Raw genomic sequence first — 15855 nt, forward strand, 5'->3', positions numbered from 1 at the left:
ATCATGCTAGGAGCGCCTGGGTGGCTCAGATGGTTGGGTGTCTGCCTTTGGCTCAGGTCATGATCTCAGGGTCCTGGAATCAAGCCCCATGTCAGGCTCCCCGCTCAGCAGGGAGTCTGCTTCTCCCTCTCTCCCTGCCTCTCACCTTGCTTGTGCTCTCTCTCTCAAATGAATAAATAAAATCTTTAAAAAAATAATACAGACATTATGCGAAATAAAATAAGCTAGCCACAAAAGGACAAATATTGTATGATTCCACTTATATGAGATACCTAGAGTAATCAAATTCTAGAGAGAAATAGAATAGTGGTTTCAGAGGTTGGGGTGGGGGAGGATTGGAAGTTAGTGTGTAATGGGCACATAGTTTCAATTGAAGATGGAAGATGAAAAGGTTCCACAGATGGATGGTCATGATGGTTGCACTATATACACATACTTAATGTATAATTAAAAATGCTCAAAATGGTTGTTTTATGTTATATATATCACCATAAAAAATACAAGAGAAATACCCAGAACTGAGGAATATAAATTTTCAGAATGAATAACTCCAATAAATTGAATAGAAAAACAATCCGGCCAAGCAAGCAAATATTTATGAGACAAATCAGTGTGAAATTGCAGAACACCTGGTATAAGAAGAAAATGCTAAAAGTTTCCAGTCAGAAGGGAAAAACAATAAATAGACATTCATATACAACCAACTGAGAACTAAATGTCAATGGACTTCTCAAAGGAAATACTGGAAGTTAGATGACAAAGCAATTCTGAAAAAATTCTGAAAGAAGCTCTACACAGTCAAATCATCAACCAAATATAAGTGTAGCATAACAGCATATTTAGGCTTTCAAGGTATTAAAAAATTTACCTCCTATATACAATTTCTCAGTAAACTAATAGAGAAGGCACTGTATTAAAATAAGAAAAAACCCAAGAAAGACCAAGATATAGAATTCTGGAACTTAGAGTCTTTACATAGCATGGAGACAAATGAATTCTCAGGATCACAGGTCTGAAGAGACATACACCAAGACAGATGATCTAAGAGCAGGTTTAGAGAGTAAGCAGTCCTGATTAAATCAGAAAAATGAAAGGCTCAAGCAGAAATATTGTGAAAAAAAATATGTGTGTGGGTATGCTGGGGGAGAGTGGTGGTTTGAATGGTATGAGATTTTCAAACAAGGTTTCAAAAAAATAGTATAAAAAAAGCAAACATATCCTAACATATTGTGTGGCTCAGCTGTGAACAATATGTACACAGTCATAACAATTAAGACAGTAAATAGTAATTTACCCCCAAATAGTAGTGATCTAATTTTATGGGGAGAATAGAGGAGGGAATATATAAGTGTGTGTATTAGGGAGGATTTATAAGAGAATTAAATCACCATCTTTCACAGTGGAAATTTGTAAATAATATCTAAAACTAAAAAAAAAAAGACATTTTAGCAGAATAAGTATGTTACTTGGAAATATAAAAGTAAACAGCAGAAGAGTTAGTTAAAATTATTAAATGATATTATCTTGGGGTATCAGGAAGATTAAGTGTAGAGGTATGGTGCATGGAACTACTATTTTCCCATCATTTCATTTTCGTTTATAAATCTAGGAGTTAAATAACTGGATATAAATAAAATTACCTTTAAATAACAATGTAGAACTTTATGAAATGTATATACAATACATGAAACTATGGATAATTGATGAAATATCAAAAGCCATTGACAAATAAGGAACCGTTAAGAGATAAAGTACAACAGTTCATATACAAAGAAAATAAAAGGTGATGGGGCACCTGGGTGGCTCAGTTGGTTAAGCGGCTGCCTTCAGCTCAGGTCATGATCCCAAAGTCCTGGGATCAAGTACCGCATCAGGCTCCTTGCTCAGCAGAGAGCCTGCTTCTCCCTCTCCCTGCCTGCCACTCCCCCTGCTTATGCTCTCTCTCTCACTCTGTGTCAAATAAGTAAAAATCTTAAAAAAAAAAGAAAAGAAAAGGTGATAAAAACACCATCATGAGTTTTTAAAAAGAGAAAGATTTGAATATTTAATAATTAAAAGGTTAGAGAAAGAGAGATATGAGGAGGTGTTCAATGGGTATAAAGTTTCAGTCATACAAGATAAAAAAGTTCTAGGGATCTGCTGTGCAACATTATGACTATAGTTAACAATATTGTGTTATGCACTTAAAAGTCTTTTAAGAGGGTAGGTCTCAGGGTAAGTGGTTTCATCACAATAATTTTAAAAGGTTTAAGAGAAAACATTGAGAAAATTGTAATTATTTCAAATAATTTTACAAAAATGATTATATGATTTTTCTGTGAAAGACAGAGGTAAAGAATGCCATCAATCATACATAAAATTTTATCAGAAAAAATTCTGCAAAAACAACAAAAAACAAGTACACATTTGATAACCAAAATCTTATAGACATAAGATAAACGTATTTTTATTGACAAAACAATTACATTCAAAGCCTGAAGGAAATTTAGTATCATTACTTAGTTGAAATTATTTATATTAATCTGATACTTGACAGATTTCCTGAAAGAGGAACCATGCTGACCATACAGCAACAAAGCTATCAATTCAATATGGTTCCTGCTAACATCTATTTCTCTTAATTCCCCCTTCTGCTCAAAATCCAGTCCTTGATATCCATGAAACAACTTTCTAAATATGTACATTTATAAAATATTAAATGAGATATGGATATTTTTATCTAGATATCTCAACATATATTTCATGGAATCTTATATTTATAGTTCAAAATTAACATGACCAATTTCTAATGAATTTACTCTTCATCAAAATATGTTCATACATATAATTTAAAGATTCATATAACTAACCTTTCTGAGTGAGATGTCTTGATTTTTTTGATTTTATACCAATTTCTTTTGTTTTTAGTTCATATATAATAGAAGAAACATGTTTTCTCTGTTCTCTAGAACTTTTTAAATAAACAGGAGAATGTATACTCTGTGGAAACAAAATAAAAGCAATGACAACCATGATAATGTCCGTTATATACATTTTAGAGTTCTCAATGAACTCTCACATTTATTATACACTACCATGACTGATTTTGTTTTTTTAAAAAGACCAAGAAAAACCTGTGAAATAGGCAGAGTTAGGAAAAGATGTAAAGAGCTCCATTGTGTATGATTTTGATAAATTGTCTTTCTTATTTGCTGTGAATTTTTTTTGTAATTAACATATAACGTATTATTTGTTTTGGGGGTACAGGTCTGCGATTCATCAGTCTCACACAACTCACAGTGCTCACCACAGTACATACTCTCCCCAGTGTCCATCACCCAGCCACCCCATCCCTCCTACTCCCCTCAGCCCCAGCAATCCTCAGTTTGTTTCTTGAGATTGTCTTTCTATTAAGAGTTAAAGATATACTTTGGACCATGCTTGGAGGGAGATTGAGGGGGAAAGGGACCCATCAGGAGGGTGCCATGACAAAAAAACAAAACAAAACAAAACCCACCAGGGAAGAAAAATAAGGAATAAACAAAGAGAAGCAAGATGGTGTTGCCCAGAAAGCCTGAAGAAAGATTTAGGTTAAGAAAGGGCAGACAAAACTATTTTACAGAATACTAAAAAAGATAGTAACATAGAAAGAAAGAGAAACGGGACCAGAATTATCACAAATCTTGAAAGTACAAATGGATCTGGTATATGTGGAAGGAATAACAGGTAGAATATTGAAAAGGAGCTTAGTGGAGAGTTGGGGGCACTATCAGATGTAAGCCATATAATGTCTGTAAATTGGTTGGGAATGTTTTAATAATTAATACTGTGTTGTCTGTCTTTGTCTTCACAGTCTATCCAGCACAGTACAAAGGATCCATCAGATCATCAGGAACCCAGGCTCTTTCAAAATTTATCATCTCTGTCTTGCCCTCTATGTGGCTTTTATCCTCAAGGTTTACTCATGAGTCAAGATAGCTACTAGACCTCTAAACACCATGTCTGTATTTCAGTCAGTAAGATGGAGGAAAAGGGTAAAATGACAAAAGGGCACAGGCCATGGTCTTAAGGTACTTTCCCAGAGGTCCTTCCAATAACTTCTGTTTATATCTTATTGGCCACTCATAGTGACAAAGGAGAGGGTAAGCAATGCAGGCTTTTTAGTAGGTACTTTGCTGCCTGGACTAAAATTTGGGGTTTCTGGGGCGCCTGGGTGGCTCAGTTGGTTAAGCAACTGCCTTCGGCTCAGGTCATGATCCTGGAGTCCTGGGATCGAGTCCCACATCGGGCTCCCTGCTCAGCGGGGAGTCTGCTTCTCCCTCTGACCCTCCCCCCTCTCATGTGCTCTCTCTCTCTCTCATTCTCGCTCTCTCAAATAAATAAATAAAATCTTAAAAAATAAATAAATAAATAAAATAAAATTTGGGGTTTCTTACCAAGAAAGAAGAAAAGGACAGATGTTGGTCGGCAACCACAGTATGCCACAGAGAAAAAAAATCAGAAGTTTGGGAGCGGATATACATTTGTATTTTGAGAAATGTTCCCAGAATATTATGCTTTCTTTGATGAGTGCCACTGGCCTAAATTCTGAAGGCTCACAAATATGTATCTTCGATAGTATTCCTTTCTGAGGTGTTTGCTTTTTGTGTAGTACTCATCAGTAACTATGAGCTGTGCTCTTTCACCCTGGAAAATCTCACAGACATCTCATACTCAATAGAATTTAAGTCCTATCTCTCCTCCAAACCTATTATAACTTATTTCTGGTTTTGGTGAATGGCACCACCTTCATCCAAGAAGAAGGGAGTCATATAAACTCTCTAATATGTGATAGCAGATAGGATTTTGAAATAAAAAACTTATCGCCGTATTTCCCCTACCTTGACCTGCCCACTTGTCCAAACTTCCTTTATTCTACAATTTAGGAGAGACACTTGGATATGTGTCCTGGTGCCCTGTATTTACAATTTTCTGCCCAAATTCCTATAATGCACAAAACAGATGTATTTACATAAATATCCTTGAGTTTCTATCTTTTAAATTTTATATGTGATATTCTCTAATTTATTGAAAACAATTTGTCTTTATGCAATGACTCATTGTGCAAGAATTTTTTAATGCTCATGATAGGTACTAGATATTATGTAGTCCTGGAATGAATCTCAGTTATTATTCTTCACTAAAAAATCCTTCACTAGTCACTCTTACATAATTTCTTTCCATTCTTCACATGACAAAAATACTAGTTTTTGCTAGAAAGACAAATAAGCAGTTACTTCTGAGCTTATACATTCTCCTTATATTAAATCTTTTTCTAAAGTTTGTCAAGAATAATTATAACATAATAACACAATATCAACACATTATCAAAATATAACATTATTTTAAGTAATATTGCTTCTATTTTCATTTGGGCTCAGTTCTTTCTATTAAACAAAGTATGACAAAAATAATGTAGACTACTGTTCTGCAATCAAATATGTAACAATCAATTCTAAATGCTTTTTCAACCTCAAATTCATCTATCAGTCCTCTTCAATTAGTCCTCTGCATCATTATTGTGTTTTCTTACTTCTATAAATTTTGCCCTATTTTTATAACTACTGTCTCTCTCTACTAAGAATGCAATTCATCATACATTAAAAATCATCCTAAATTCTATTTCAACCATAGAAATGGACCCTTTAGAATGTAAGGATATGTTCAGCAATCTGTTTCTACTAATACATATTCTTCTGCCTTCCACAAAACGAATAAAGGAAATTTTTAAAGTGTGCATCTCTATAATCTGAGTATCCAATCTCTATCACAAATAAAATTAATTTATAGAATCATGAAATTTAAAAAATTAGATATTGAAGGGGCACCTGGGTGGCTCAGTCGGTTAAGCATCTGCCTTCAGCTCTGGTCATGGACCAAGCCCAGCATAGGGCTCCCTGCTTGGGGCGGGGAACCTGCTTCTCCCTCTCCCTCTGCCTGCAGCTCCCCCTGTTTGTGCTCCCTCTCCCTCTCTCTGTCAAATAAATAAATAAAATCTTTTTAAAAATTAGATATTGAAATTTAAATTTTTAATATTTTTATTCTATTTAAAAATTAAATGCATAGCTGGTTAGTTCCTTTCAGAAATATATTTTCTTTAATTCTCCCACTTATCCTTTTTCATATATCCACATGCCATTCCTTGTCATCATTTAAAGTAATTTTCCCTTCCTTTGCTTTTATAAAAGAAGAATCCATGACAAAGCTTGCATATATGACAGTGAAACAAATCTAAGAAGATGAGCATCTATAGCCCTAAGTGAACTGAGACTTAAACAAGCTACAAAGGTAAGGAAACTGGGCTTTTCTGTGTACATAGTACAAGAAGGAAAAGAAAGGACGTGCCCACTTACTGATATTCAAAAATCATAGAGAAGGAAAAGCATCAGAAGATTTAGGATAATCTAATAAATATCTTGTTTTCGATAACAGAAAGTATATTCTATTAGCTGAAGTACCTTAAGCCTAACACTGGTCCTCAATAATTTTAGAAAATAGTTTTAAGGATGTTTGGTAGCATTTAAAAGAGGAATGATCATCAGGGAGCAGTATAAGTTAATAAGTGAATACATCAGATATAATGTCATTTCTAACAGGGTCAAAAGTAATTCAGGTTCAAACATCCTCGATATGATAAACCTTAATTTCAGGAATATGTTCAGATAAATGTTTTCACAACTTTAGAAAGACAATACGATTAGATGGAGATCAGAGATGTTGAGATATCACATGAGAAAGAGTAAGGATTCATTAAATGATGCAACTTGAAATAAAATCTCTAATGTCATAAGCAGACTTGTTCTTAGCCCTATCATGATCAATATTTATACAAATTATTTGAATAATAATATAAAGGAAATGTTCATGACATTTTTAGGGAGGTGGCAAAACAACAAAATCAGTTAACACAAGACAGAAATTTTAAACATTTTCAATAGACTAAAGCAATCAATCAAATTAAACAGATGAAGTATAATAGAAGTAAATATTACAGTTGGGCAAAATGCATTTAATCACTGCAATACATAATGTAATTTAAAATCATGAGTGATAAGAGGATACAATATTGTAGTTAAGAGTAAATTAAGAGTCCATTGTATGATGACCTTATGCTATATTAAGCATTTTACCTAGAATGAAGAAAATCACAGTCTTACCATATTAATTTCTGATCAGAACCATAGCTGAAGCACTATGTCGGGTCAGGGCAACATATTTTCAGATGAGGATAGATAATCTGGAACGTGAAAAGAGAGCAACCTACCTACTGAATTATTTTTAAAGTAAGCCCTATATAAATAAGCCATATTAAATCCAGAGTAGAAAAGAGGCAACAAAGATTCAGGCTTCTTACCTCCCCCAATTACCATCTCCTTCATCTTATAAAATGATAGCATTCTCTTGTTCAAACCACAAGAACTTAGAATTTGTTTTCTATTTTATCCTCTTTTCTGAAATCCTATATCTAAGCCATCAGCAAATCTTGACAATTCTACTTCCTAAATGTATTTCAAATCTGTCTACTTCTCTTCCTTTTTTACATTACTTCTCTAGTCTAAGCTATAGTCACCCTTTCCAACCACAAATGGCCTCTGATGGCTTCTGCCTTCACCCTGGCTCTTACAAGATTCAGTTACATTTATCAAAAGATAAATCTGATCATGTTTATTTTTAGCTTTACATTTCCTGATAGCTATTCAAGGTGCCCAGTCCTTACTATGAGCTGGAAAAGCCAGCAAAATATGGCCTGGGCCACATAGCCAAATTCATTTCATGCTACCCTTGACTTTATTCATCATACTCTTACAACACTGGATTTCATTCAGTCCTCTGAACCCAACTCAAATAAAACAATCTACTCCATGCCTCAGGTCCTTGTGCAAGCTCTTTGCTCTATCTAAAATACACTCCTACACTTTGCATGGCTAGCTTCTCATCCTTCAGGTCTTAACTTTCATCTCCTCAGAAAAACATTCCATGACAATCTTGTGAGAACTAGGACTTCTCCTATTATTCTCTATCTCAGCAACCTATTTATTTTATTGTCACAGATTTGTTTACTTGGATTACAACTTGGTTTTTGCTTTCTATTTTTTCCTAGAATCTATCTAGTTCACCAGGGTAAGGACTTTGCTTGTCTTCCTTACTCAGTGCCAAGAATGGCCCCTGGCACTCAGCAGATATTCAATAATTATATGCTAAATGTGTAATGAATAGTGAATAGTAGCAAAGACAAGTACTAGAAGGAATGAGTGGAGGTTTAGGAACTTTGGTTTTCATCCCCTTCTTCATCATGTACATCAACTTAAACTCTTAATTTTCTAGAGTCTTTTCTACTTTACCATTCCTCAATATGTTACACATAAGAAAAGCATAAACATAACCATCTGGTAAGAATAATTATACATCTACTTGGGCACATCTCTCTACCTGTTCTGTTGTTCTACATAACAATAAGCCAGAAAACCAAAATGGCATGGTAGTGAGTAGAGAAGCTAGGAAAAAATAATCTATACTAGCAGTGAGAGACGTGTATATGAATTAATTTCATCTAATCATAAAAAAATTCTCAGAACATTACTGAAAATTGGAATAGATTAACTGAGGCGCTATGGAGCTCCCTGTAATTGACAAACTAAATAAGCACATGTTTGTAAAATATCAGATGGATGCTTGTACCAGATATTCATTTTCCCCAAGAGAGATGATAATTTACATTTAAAAATTGAGGAGTGGTGACAGTGGTAAGAATTTTCTCTACTTTCTAGACCAAGAGTAAATATTTTATACTAAACTCTTCTGTCTCTGAAAATCGAGATTCATTTTCAATCCTTAATGGTTTGAGTTTCCTAAATTAGCCTAGTTAGTGTTCTATAGACTGTAGTTTTGTTTTCACATTATGTATTATGCAAATCAGAGCCCTTTAACTTTAAAGCGAATTATAAGTCTTTAACCAAAGCAGATTAACAGAGACTCATTGTTATATTATCTATCTATTCCCATACTATTTGTACTACAATTGATCAAGCATTTGCTTTGTCTACACTATATATGGTCCATTGTAAGTAGGCTCCATTTCAAGGATGATCTCAAAAACCTCTTTAGAATCATTAGTCCTTTGGTAACCTACCACCTGTTTTCTGTTGTTTTTGTTCACTTTCCTCTTCCCAGCTAAGACATCATGTTTAAAAGCGCTAATCCAGGGGCGCCTGGGTGGCTCAGTCGTTAAGCGTCTGCCTTCGGCTCGGGTCATGATCTCGGGGTCCTGGGATCGAGCCCCACAACGGGCTCCCTGCTCCGTGGGAAGCCTGCATCTCCCTCTCCTACTCCCCCTTCTTGTGTTCCCTCCCTCGCTGTGTATCTCTCTCTCTCTGTCAAATAAATAAATAAAATCTTTAAAAAAAAAATAAAATAAAAGCGCTAATCCAAATCTTAGGTTTTCCATATTTTACTCAAAGGAATAACTTTAGGAATATGCTAAAACCCAAACTAAAAATGGTGCCCTTTTTTGGCTGAATGAAAGCTGTTAACTCTACTGTTTGGCTACATAGCCTCTCATTAACTTTAGCAAGCAATTCCTTCAACATAGGAGAGGCTAATATACAGAGATGCACTTCTGGCAGGTGCCACTTGAACTCTGCCTTCAAGACTAAGTGCTGGTTAACAGGAAAAAAAACATGGAGAAGGGGGAATGGTTTAAAATAAAGTTTTATGATAAAAATTACTTTTTAAGATATTCCCCTAGAAGCAAAAGGCAGGTTTAACTGCTATTTGAAAAATTGCGATTATCTTGTATCTGTTCCTAATCTTACTTTATCTTAACAAAGATGACTAGAAATGATAATACTCTGGATACATGAGGAAGAGAATTCACAAAGGATGACCTGGATAAACAAATATAGGACACACAGTAGATACAGAAAGAAGTGTGACATTTCTCTTCTATACAAAAAGTAGCCATGGGAAATGAAGGTGACTGAATATTATATTTTGCTGCAAATGTCTATTTAAAGAACACATGGGGGGAAAAGGCATAATAGAAAGGTATGCTCCCTCAGTTAAAGAATGGTTAAGGTCTAAGGTCTATCATTTCCAAGATTAGAGGTGCCAATGTGTAAATTACTGAGGCCCACTCTGTCTGCTACATTACTGTGGATATTTGTTAGTAGCAGTTGTCAAACCCAGTAAAAAGAGATGCTGCAAACTTCCACAATGATTTTAGAATAGGTTATAATTTCAAGTTGAGAGAACATAGTGCTAGTTCATTAATAATAACAATTGGTATTAGGTAAAGTAAGTAAAGGTCATGAAAAATTTTATAGTATACAGATTTATGTTTCTTTAAAAATATTTACTTATTTATATATTTTATATATATTATATAATATACATTAAATATATATTTGCTTAATTATTTACATGACAATGCAATTCCATTCAAAGTCCCTTTTTTTTTTACTAATATATTGATTATACTGTCTAATAGCTAATGTATTATATAGTAATAATTAAGAATAATTCTGTATCTGGTTTACCTAAAGACCACATTTTTAAAAGTGTGTAACTCTACAAATACTATTTTGTTTATAACTTTCAAAGCACTTATTGCATCTACCTTATATCATCGTTAAGTACATTTCTCACCCCTAGAAGAAATTATTCTCTCTGAGGACTGGGTCTGTGGTTTACTTATCTCGATATCCCTGCACCACTTTGATTGGATTCTTCAACCTCTGTTGCAGTATCAACTCACAAATAACAAAAAAGGATTGAGAAATTTGATTAGTTTATTCAGCAAATATGTACTGAGTGCCAACTACATCCATGGCATCATGCTAGGAATCAGTACAAAGTTATTATTTTGTGAATACTTAAACTCTAGATTTCTCAAATTTTTCATAATTTAATATTCTATGCGGCTATAGAAAATATAAGAAGCAAGATAAAGCCATTCAAAGTGAGAAAAACTTTGTTTCCAATTAAATATGATTTGATTAAACTGAAACTGAGAATATCTACAGAGAGAGAAAGAAAGACACAAAGAGGGAGAGAGAGAGAGAGTTGAGAACATAGGCTTAATGGCTTAATGCTAAATACATTCCTAATAAGAATCTTCATTTTATTAAACCTCATGTGTTAACTTAATTGGTTATGATATTTTTAAATCAGTAAATCTAATCATTTTGAAATGAAAAGAGACAGGGCATATATTAACAATATAAGTTAATACTGCTTAAGTAATCACCAAATGAGACAAGTTCATATGGTGGTGTGAAATTTATTGATGGGCAACAAAACAGAATTTTCTAAAGAAAAGAAAAAAACTTTTCCTTACTAGTAACATATGTAGCCCAAGAGTCTATATTTCTATGTGTATTTAACAATGCCCACATTTATCAAAAGAGAAAAAAGAACAGATAGGGACTGCCAACATTTTAACTGATGTTTAGGTTGCTCTCTTCTACCCTAAATATCTTAAGCAAATCCGGCATTTTAGATAGGGTATATGTTTTAAATTAAGGTTTAGAATCTGAGGAAGCAGTTATATTTCTCTCTCTTTCTCTCTCTCTCTCACACACACACACAAGCCCTCAATAAATTAACAGAGTGGGATGCCTGGGTGACTCAGTCGGTTGAGTGTCTGCCTTCGGCTCAGGTCATGATCCCAGGGTCCTGGGATCGAGTCCCACATCGGCAGGAAGCCTGCTTCTCCCTCTGCCTCTGCCTCTCTCTGTGTCTCTCATGAATAAATAAATAAAATCTTTTTAAAAATAATTAATTAATTAACAGAGTAACCATATACATAATTATACTTCTAAGTAAAGCATATTATAACCAACTTAAATATGCTTTATGCATACATATTGATAAACTATCAAATTGATTCAATAACATTTACTTGGGTAATATTTTCTAAAACTGAGGTTTTAGCCTCCTGCAACTGTGAGTAATATACTCATTTGGGAGTTTAAGAATATTAGTAAATGTTGCTTCATATAAGCTTTTATTACAATACTAAAGACTAAAATGACTGTTTCAAATGCAGTTTAATTATGCTCCTTCCTTCTGAATGCTACACATGTGCTAGGAACTACAGGGGGCAGAGAGAGAGAGAGAAGGAGAGACTGGCTCAGGAAGTGCTATCACTGACTCTGGTTAGCCAGCCGGAAAGTTCTATAGCCCCAGTACAAATCTCAGGCGGCCTGACTTCAGAGCATTCAGCAGAACTTCTTTAACAACCTCAGCTCTACTGCTCTTATTGGAAATATTCCAGCCATGGTCCAGAGTTTATTATTTACATGAGGTCCAATATTCCTGTGGCTGAATAAAAGGACTCAAAACCGTAGTCACCAATACTTTCAAAGATACAAACAGGCTTATTTTAGGTTCATAAGCTATTAGAGCAGGTATTGCCAGAATCTTTATATTTCATTAAACAAAAACTGAAATATAAAGAAATGCCTGCAATTTACTTTAAGTCCCTCCAGGCTTTCCAGGTGAATACTGTCATTAAACACCTGTGCTTAGATGGAATATCTCTAAAACTATCCTAAAGAGACCAGAGAGCAGCAGTATGATTCAATAGTTAATATTTTCCAAGTCATGGAACTTAAATTTGTTTTAAGAAAATTCTATGTTGTTTTCTAGATGACTCATAAAACATTAATTTTTGTTATTCAAGGCACAGACCAATATCAAAGTACATTGAAATAGCCACTCTCTCTTACCTTGAACAAATAAAAATTCATTCTAAGTAAGTGGTAAAGAATGGTCATTTTATTGATTTTGTTACCTTGTTTATTAGAAAAAGATGGACAGCTTGAAAAGTTCTGAATTATCAGTCTTTTTAAAGCAAAATTTTTATGATGATTAGTTTCACTGGATTTAAAAATGGTAATATTAACTTTCTTGTACAAGGAAGTAAATAATTTCATCATCATTTTTATGCAAGTTTCAAACTGTTAAAATATGCTGGTTTGGATGAATTACTAAATGTATTTCTCTTTTCAACTTTACACTTATCTTGTGTGTACAGCTGATATCCCTAGTGTCCAATCAGAGACAGGTTTTCATCCTGTTGTCCAGGGAATGATGTGCACAATTCCTTTTGACACTGATGAGAGGTGAATACATAATCCAGCCCACTTCAGTGAAAATTGACCCATATTTTTTTTTTACCCTGAAGAAAAATACAGTGATAAGGTTTAAAGATGGGAAAAAAATACAGTTAAACTCTTGAGGTGTACCATTAGTTAATGATAGTCAGCAAACATTACATTTTGCCTTGAGGACAGCAAGCTCCAGATTTGCTTTTTAGGTGCTCACGAATTCTAATAATCATGGCTCTATGTGATAGCAAGAAACCTAAAAGTATGAATGATAGGGTTTTTACATTTCAATGAATTCAAAAGTTAAAGTTAAAAAGGAAAGACATGCTTTTTGTATATTTTCTCCTACCTCTACTCTCCACTAAGATGTTTAAGAAATGAAGTATTTTTATATCAGTCTTTGTAAGGCAAAGACTTATTTAATAGTTGAGAATATACACTATTTCCCACACAAAGACTACGCCCCAATTAAAAAAAATATGGATCCTGCATAAGACTTTAATGTTGTCTCTGAACTAGTATTTTTAAGATTTATCAACATCCTTAAGATTTGGGGGGGAAAATTACTTGGCATAGTGAGTCAGATCAATTGCCCCTATACCAAGTACCCTACCTCTAATTGTATCAAAAAGAAACATGCTCTAAAATGTTAAGACTCTTTATTTTCATTTTCTTTAATAATTCATTAAAAATTGATTCATTAATTTATCTACATAATTTATTTTTAGTTTACATAATCAGCCTGTAACATTTCTGGAATAATGAATTTTATTATAATGACCACAGTATAGAGTAACTCCTTTATCTTCTTTATCTTTGAAAGGTATTCTAAGTTCTAGTATAACAGCACTGACAAGAAAATATTTACATAGTTCATAACTTTGCAAGATCTTTTTGCACTATTTTTGACTTGCATCTTATTTTCATCTATCTTCTTTCAATGATAACCTTATTTCTTCCTGCCCACATAGAAAGAGCTCAGTGATAAGCAGATTTCTGTTAGCCACTTTTTTCATAGTAGCATGGTGGACTGTTTTAACAAAATATACTAAAATTAATCCATGAGTCATAATTCAAAATAATATGAGTTTAGATTATACTTCTTTTAAATACAATAGTATTTTAAATTAGTAAATATTTGTTAAGTGCCTCCTATGTGCATATGACTGTGCTAGATAAAGGGTGGCAAAAACTAAATAAAATACAACCTGCCATAAAGTGATTTATTTTCCTAGAGCAAAAACATTCACAGTAAAATTCACATAAAATTCACTTTCAAAGGAAGCAGTGTATAAATAAATTTAAATAGAAACATACACAAGAAAAATTATAGTAACAATACTCCATTCAAATCAGAGAAACAGATTTCCCTAATATTGAAAAAGACCAACTCTTGGTTCAGGGACATTATCAGGGACTTTATTCTGTTATTTGATGCTGCAAGTTGAAGTGAAGACAGACAGAAAGGAACATTGTGGGAATAATCTCATTCTTAAACAGAAAAAGAAGTAAATTCTGGGAAGGAGGTTTTGGTCTTGGGTGCCAAGAACCTCAGGTGAATGAATGAAGGCATTTTAGTGCCTACTTTGTGTACAGATCATTTGATGGCATATTGTAGAAAGAAGGCAATGTGCTGGAATGGAGGTGAATTGGAGGGAGGACACAAAACAATGCTTTTATATATTAGCTCTATCTATGAAAAAGAGGAGACTTTATTTTCAATAATTGGCTAATTTGTAGCAGCCAAGATCAAATATAGTTAATTTTAATACTGGAATCTCTTATAACATGCAGCAATGGTTCTGTTTTGAAGAAAAAGCTGCTGATAAGATACACTCTGTTTCTGTAATCAACCTTTCCCTTCTTTGGAGCTATTAAATCCCCAAAATACAGACTCCACTCTCCAATTCTAGGGCCTAAGATAAGAGAGAGAGTTAGCCTCTCTGGACCAGTTTTTAGAGTTCCCTATTAATTTACCTTTGCTCAAATCCTGACACATAATTCTGGTAATTATATTTTTATCTCCTTCTTGAGCCTTCATCACTCTATCTGCCTTTGCAATGTTTCCCAGTTCTAATTTGACATCTGCCTTGGGCCATTTCCCAAGCCTTCATTCTAGCAATGCAATCTTTGATACCAGTTTTCTTCTTAAGACAGTTTTTTAACATAGTGTCTAGGCTTTGATACTTGAGGACAGACCTCATTAATACCAGCATTTTATTTCAACCTGACCCAATTTCAATGTTGCTAAGCTTTCCACAGTAGTTCCTCAATTGTGGCTAGCCACGTGACAGTGAATAGAGCTCACAGTACTCATTAGATGGGGAGCTACTTACCAAAATGACTCTCTTTTGCTAGTTCCTAGAACCATAAACATTCTGTGTCTCCTGTACTACTCCAGTGGTCAAGCCCAAATTCTTTCTTAACCTAACCAATTTTACTTTAATTTAAATACCTTTTCCTGTGAATAACAAGATAAAATGTAAAAGTTCCAATTTGAATGACATTGTAAATGCTGTAAATGTCATCAGAAGGTTGAGCTCATTGTAAAGCATCTTGAAGAAACTGGGATGGATCATGAATTAGGCAGATGCGAAAAAGTAGATGATACTTAATTTACATAAGGAAAACATGAGGCAAACAGGTAGGAATGAGCAAGGAGACTGAAGACTGAACCAGCTGAGTGTACTGTTTATAACAGAATAATGAGCTAAAAACATTGAAAAGA

At 33.9% G+C, this 15855-nt stretch overlaps 1 protein-coding gene across 2 annotated transcripts in view; it reads right to left on the minus strand.

Moving 5' to 3' along the window:
• The window catches only part of LRRIQ3 (leucine rich repeats and IQ motif containing 3), a 203237-nt gene that overhangs the window by 67731 nt on the left and 119651 nt on the right, over positions 1–15855 (minus strand). For both annotated transcript variants that reach the window (XM_027606968.2, XM_027606977.1), the window contains exon 6: positions 2850–2979. In XM_027606968.2, coding sequence (XP_027462769.1) covers positions 2850–2979 — 130 coding nt within the window. The remainder of the gene's footprint in view (positions 1–2849; positions 2980–15855) is intronic.

Source organism: Zalophus californianus, chromosome 4 (genome assembly GCF_009762305.2).
Source record: "Zalophus californianus isolate mZalCal1 chromosome 4, mZalCal1.pri.v2, whole genome shotgun sequence".
Classification (NCBI taxonomy): Eukaryota; Metazoa; Chordata; class Mammalia; order Carnivora; family Otariidae; genus Zalophus; species Zalophus californianus.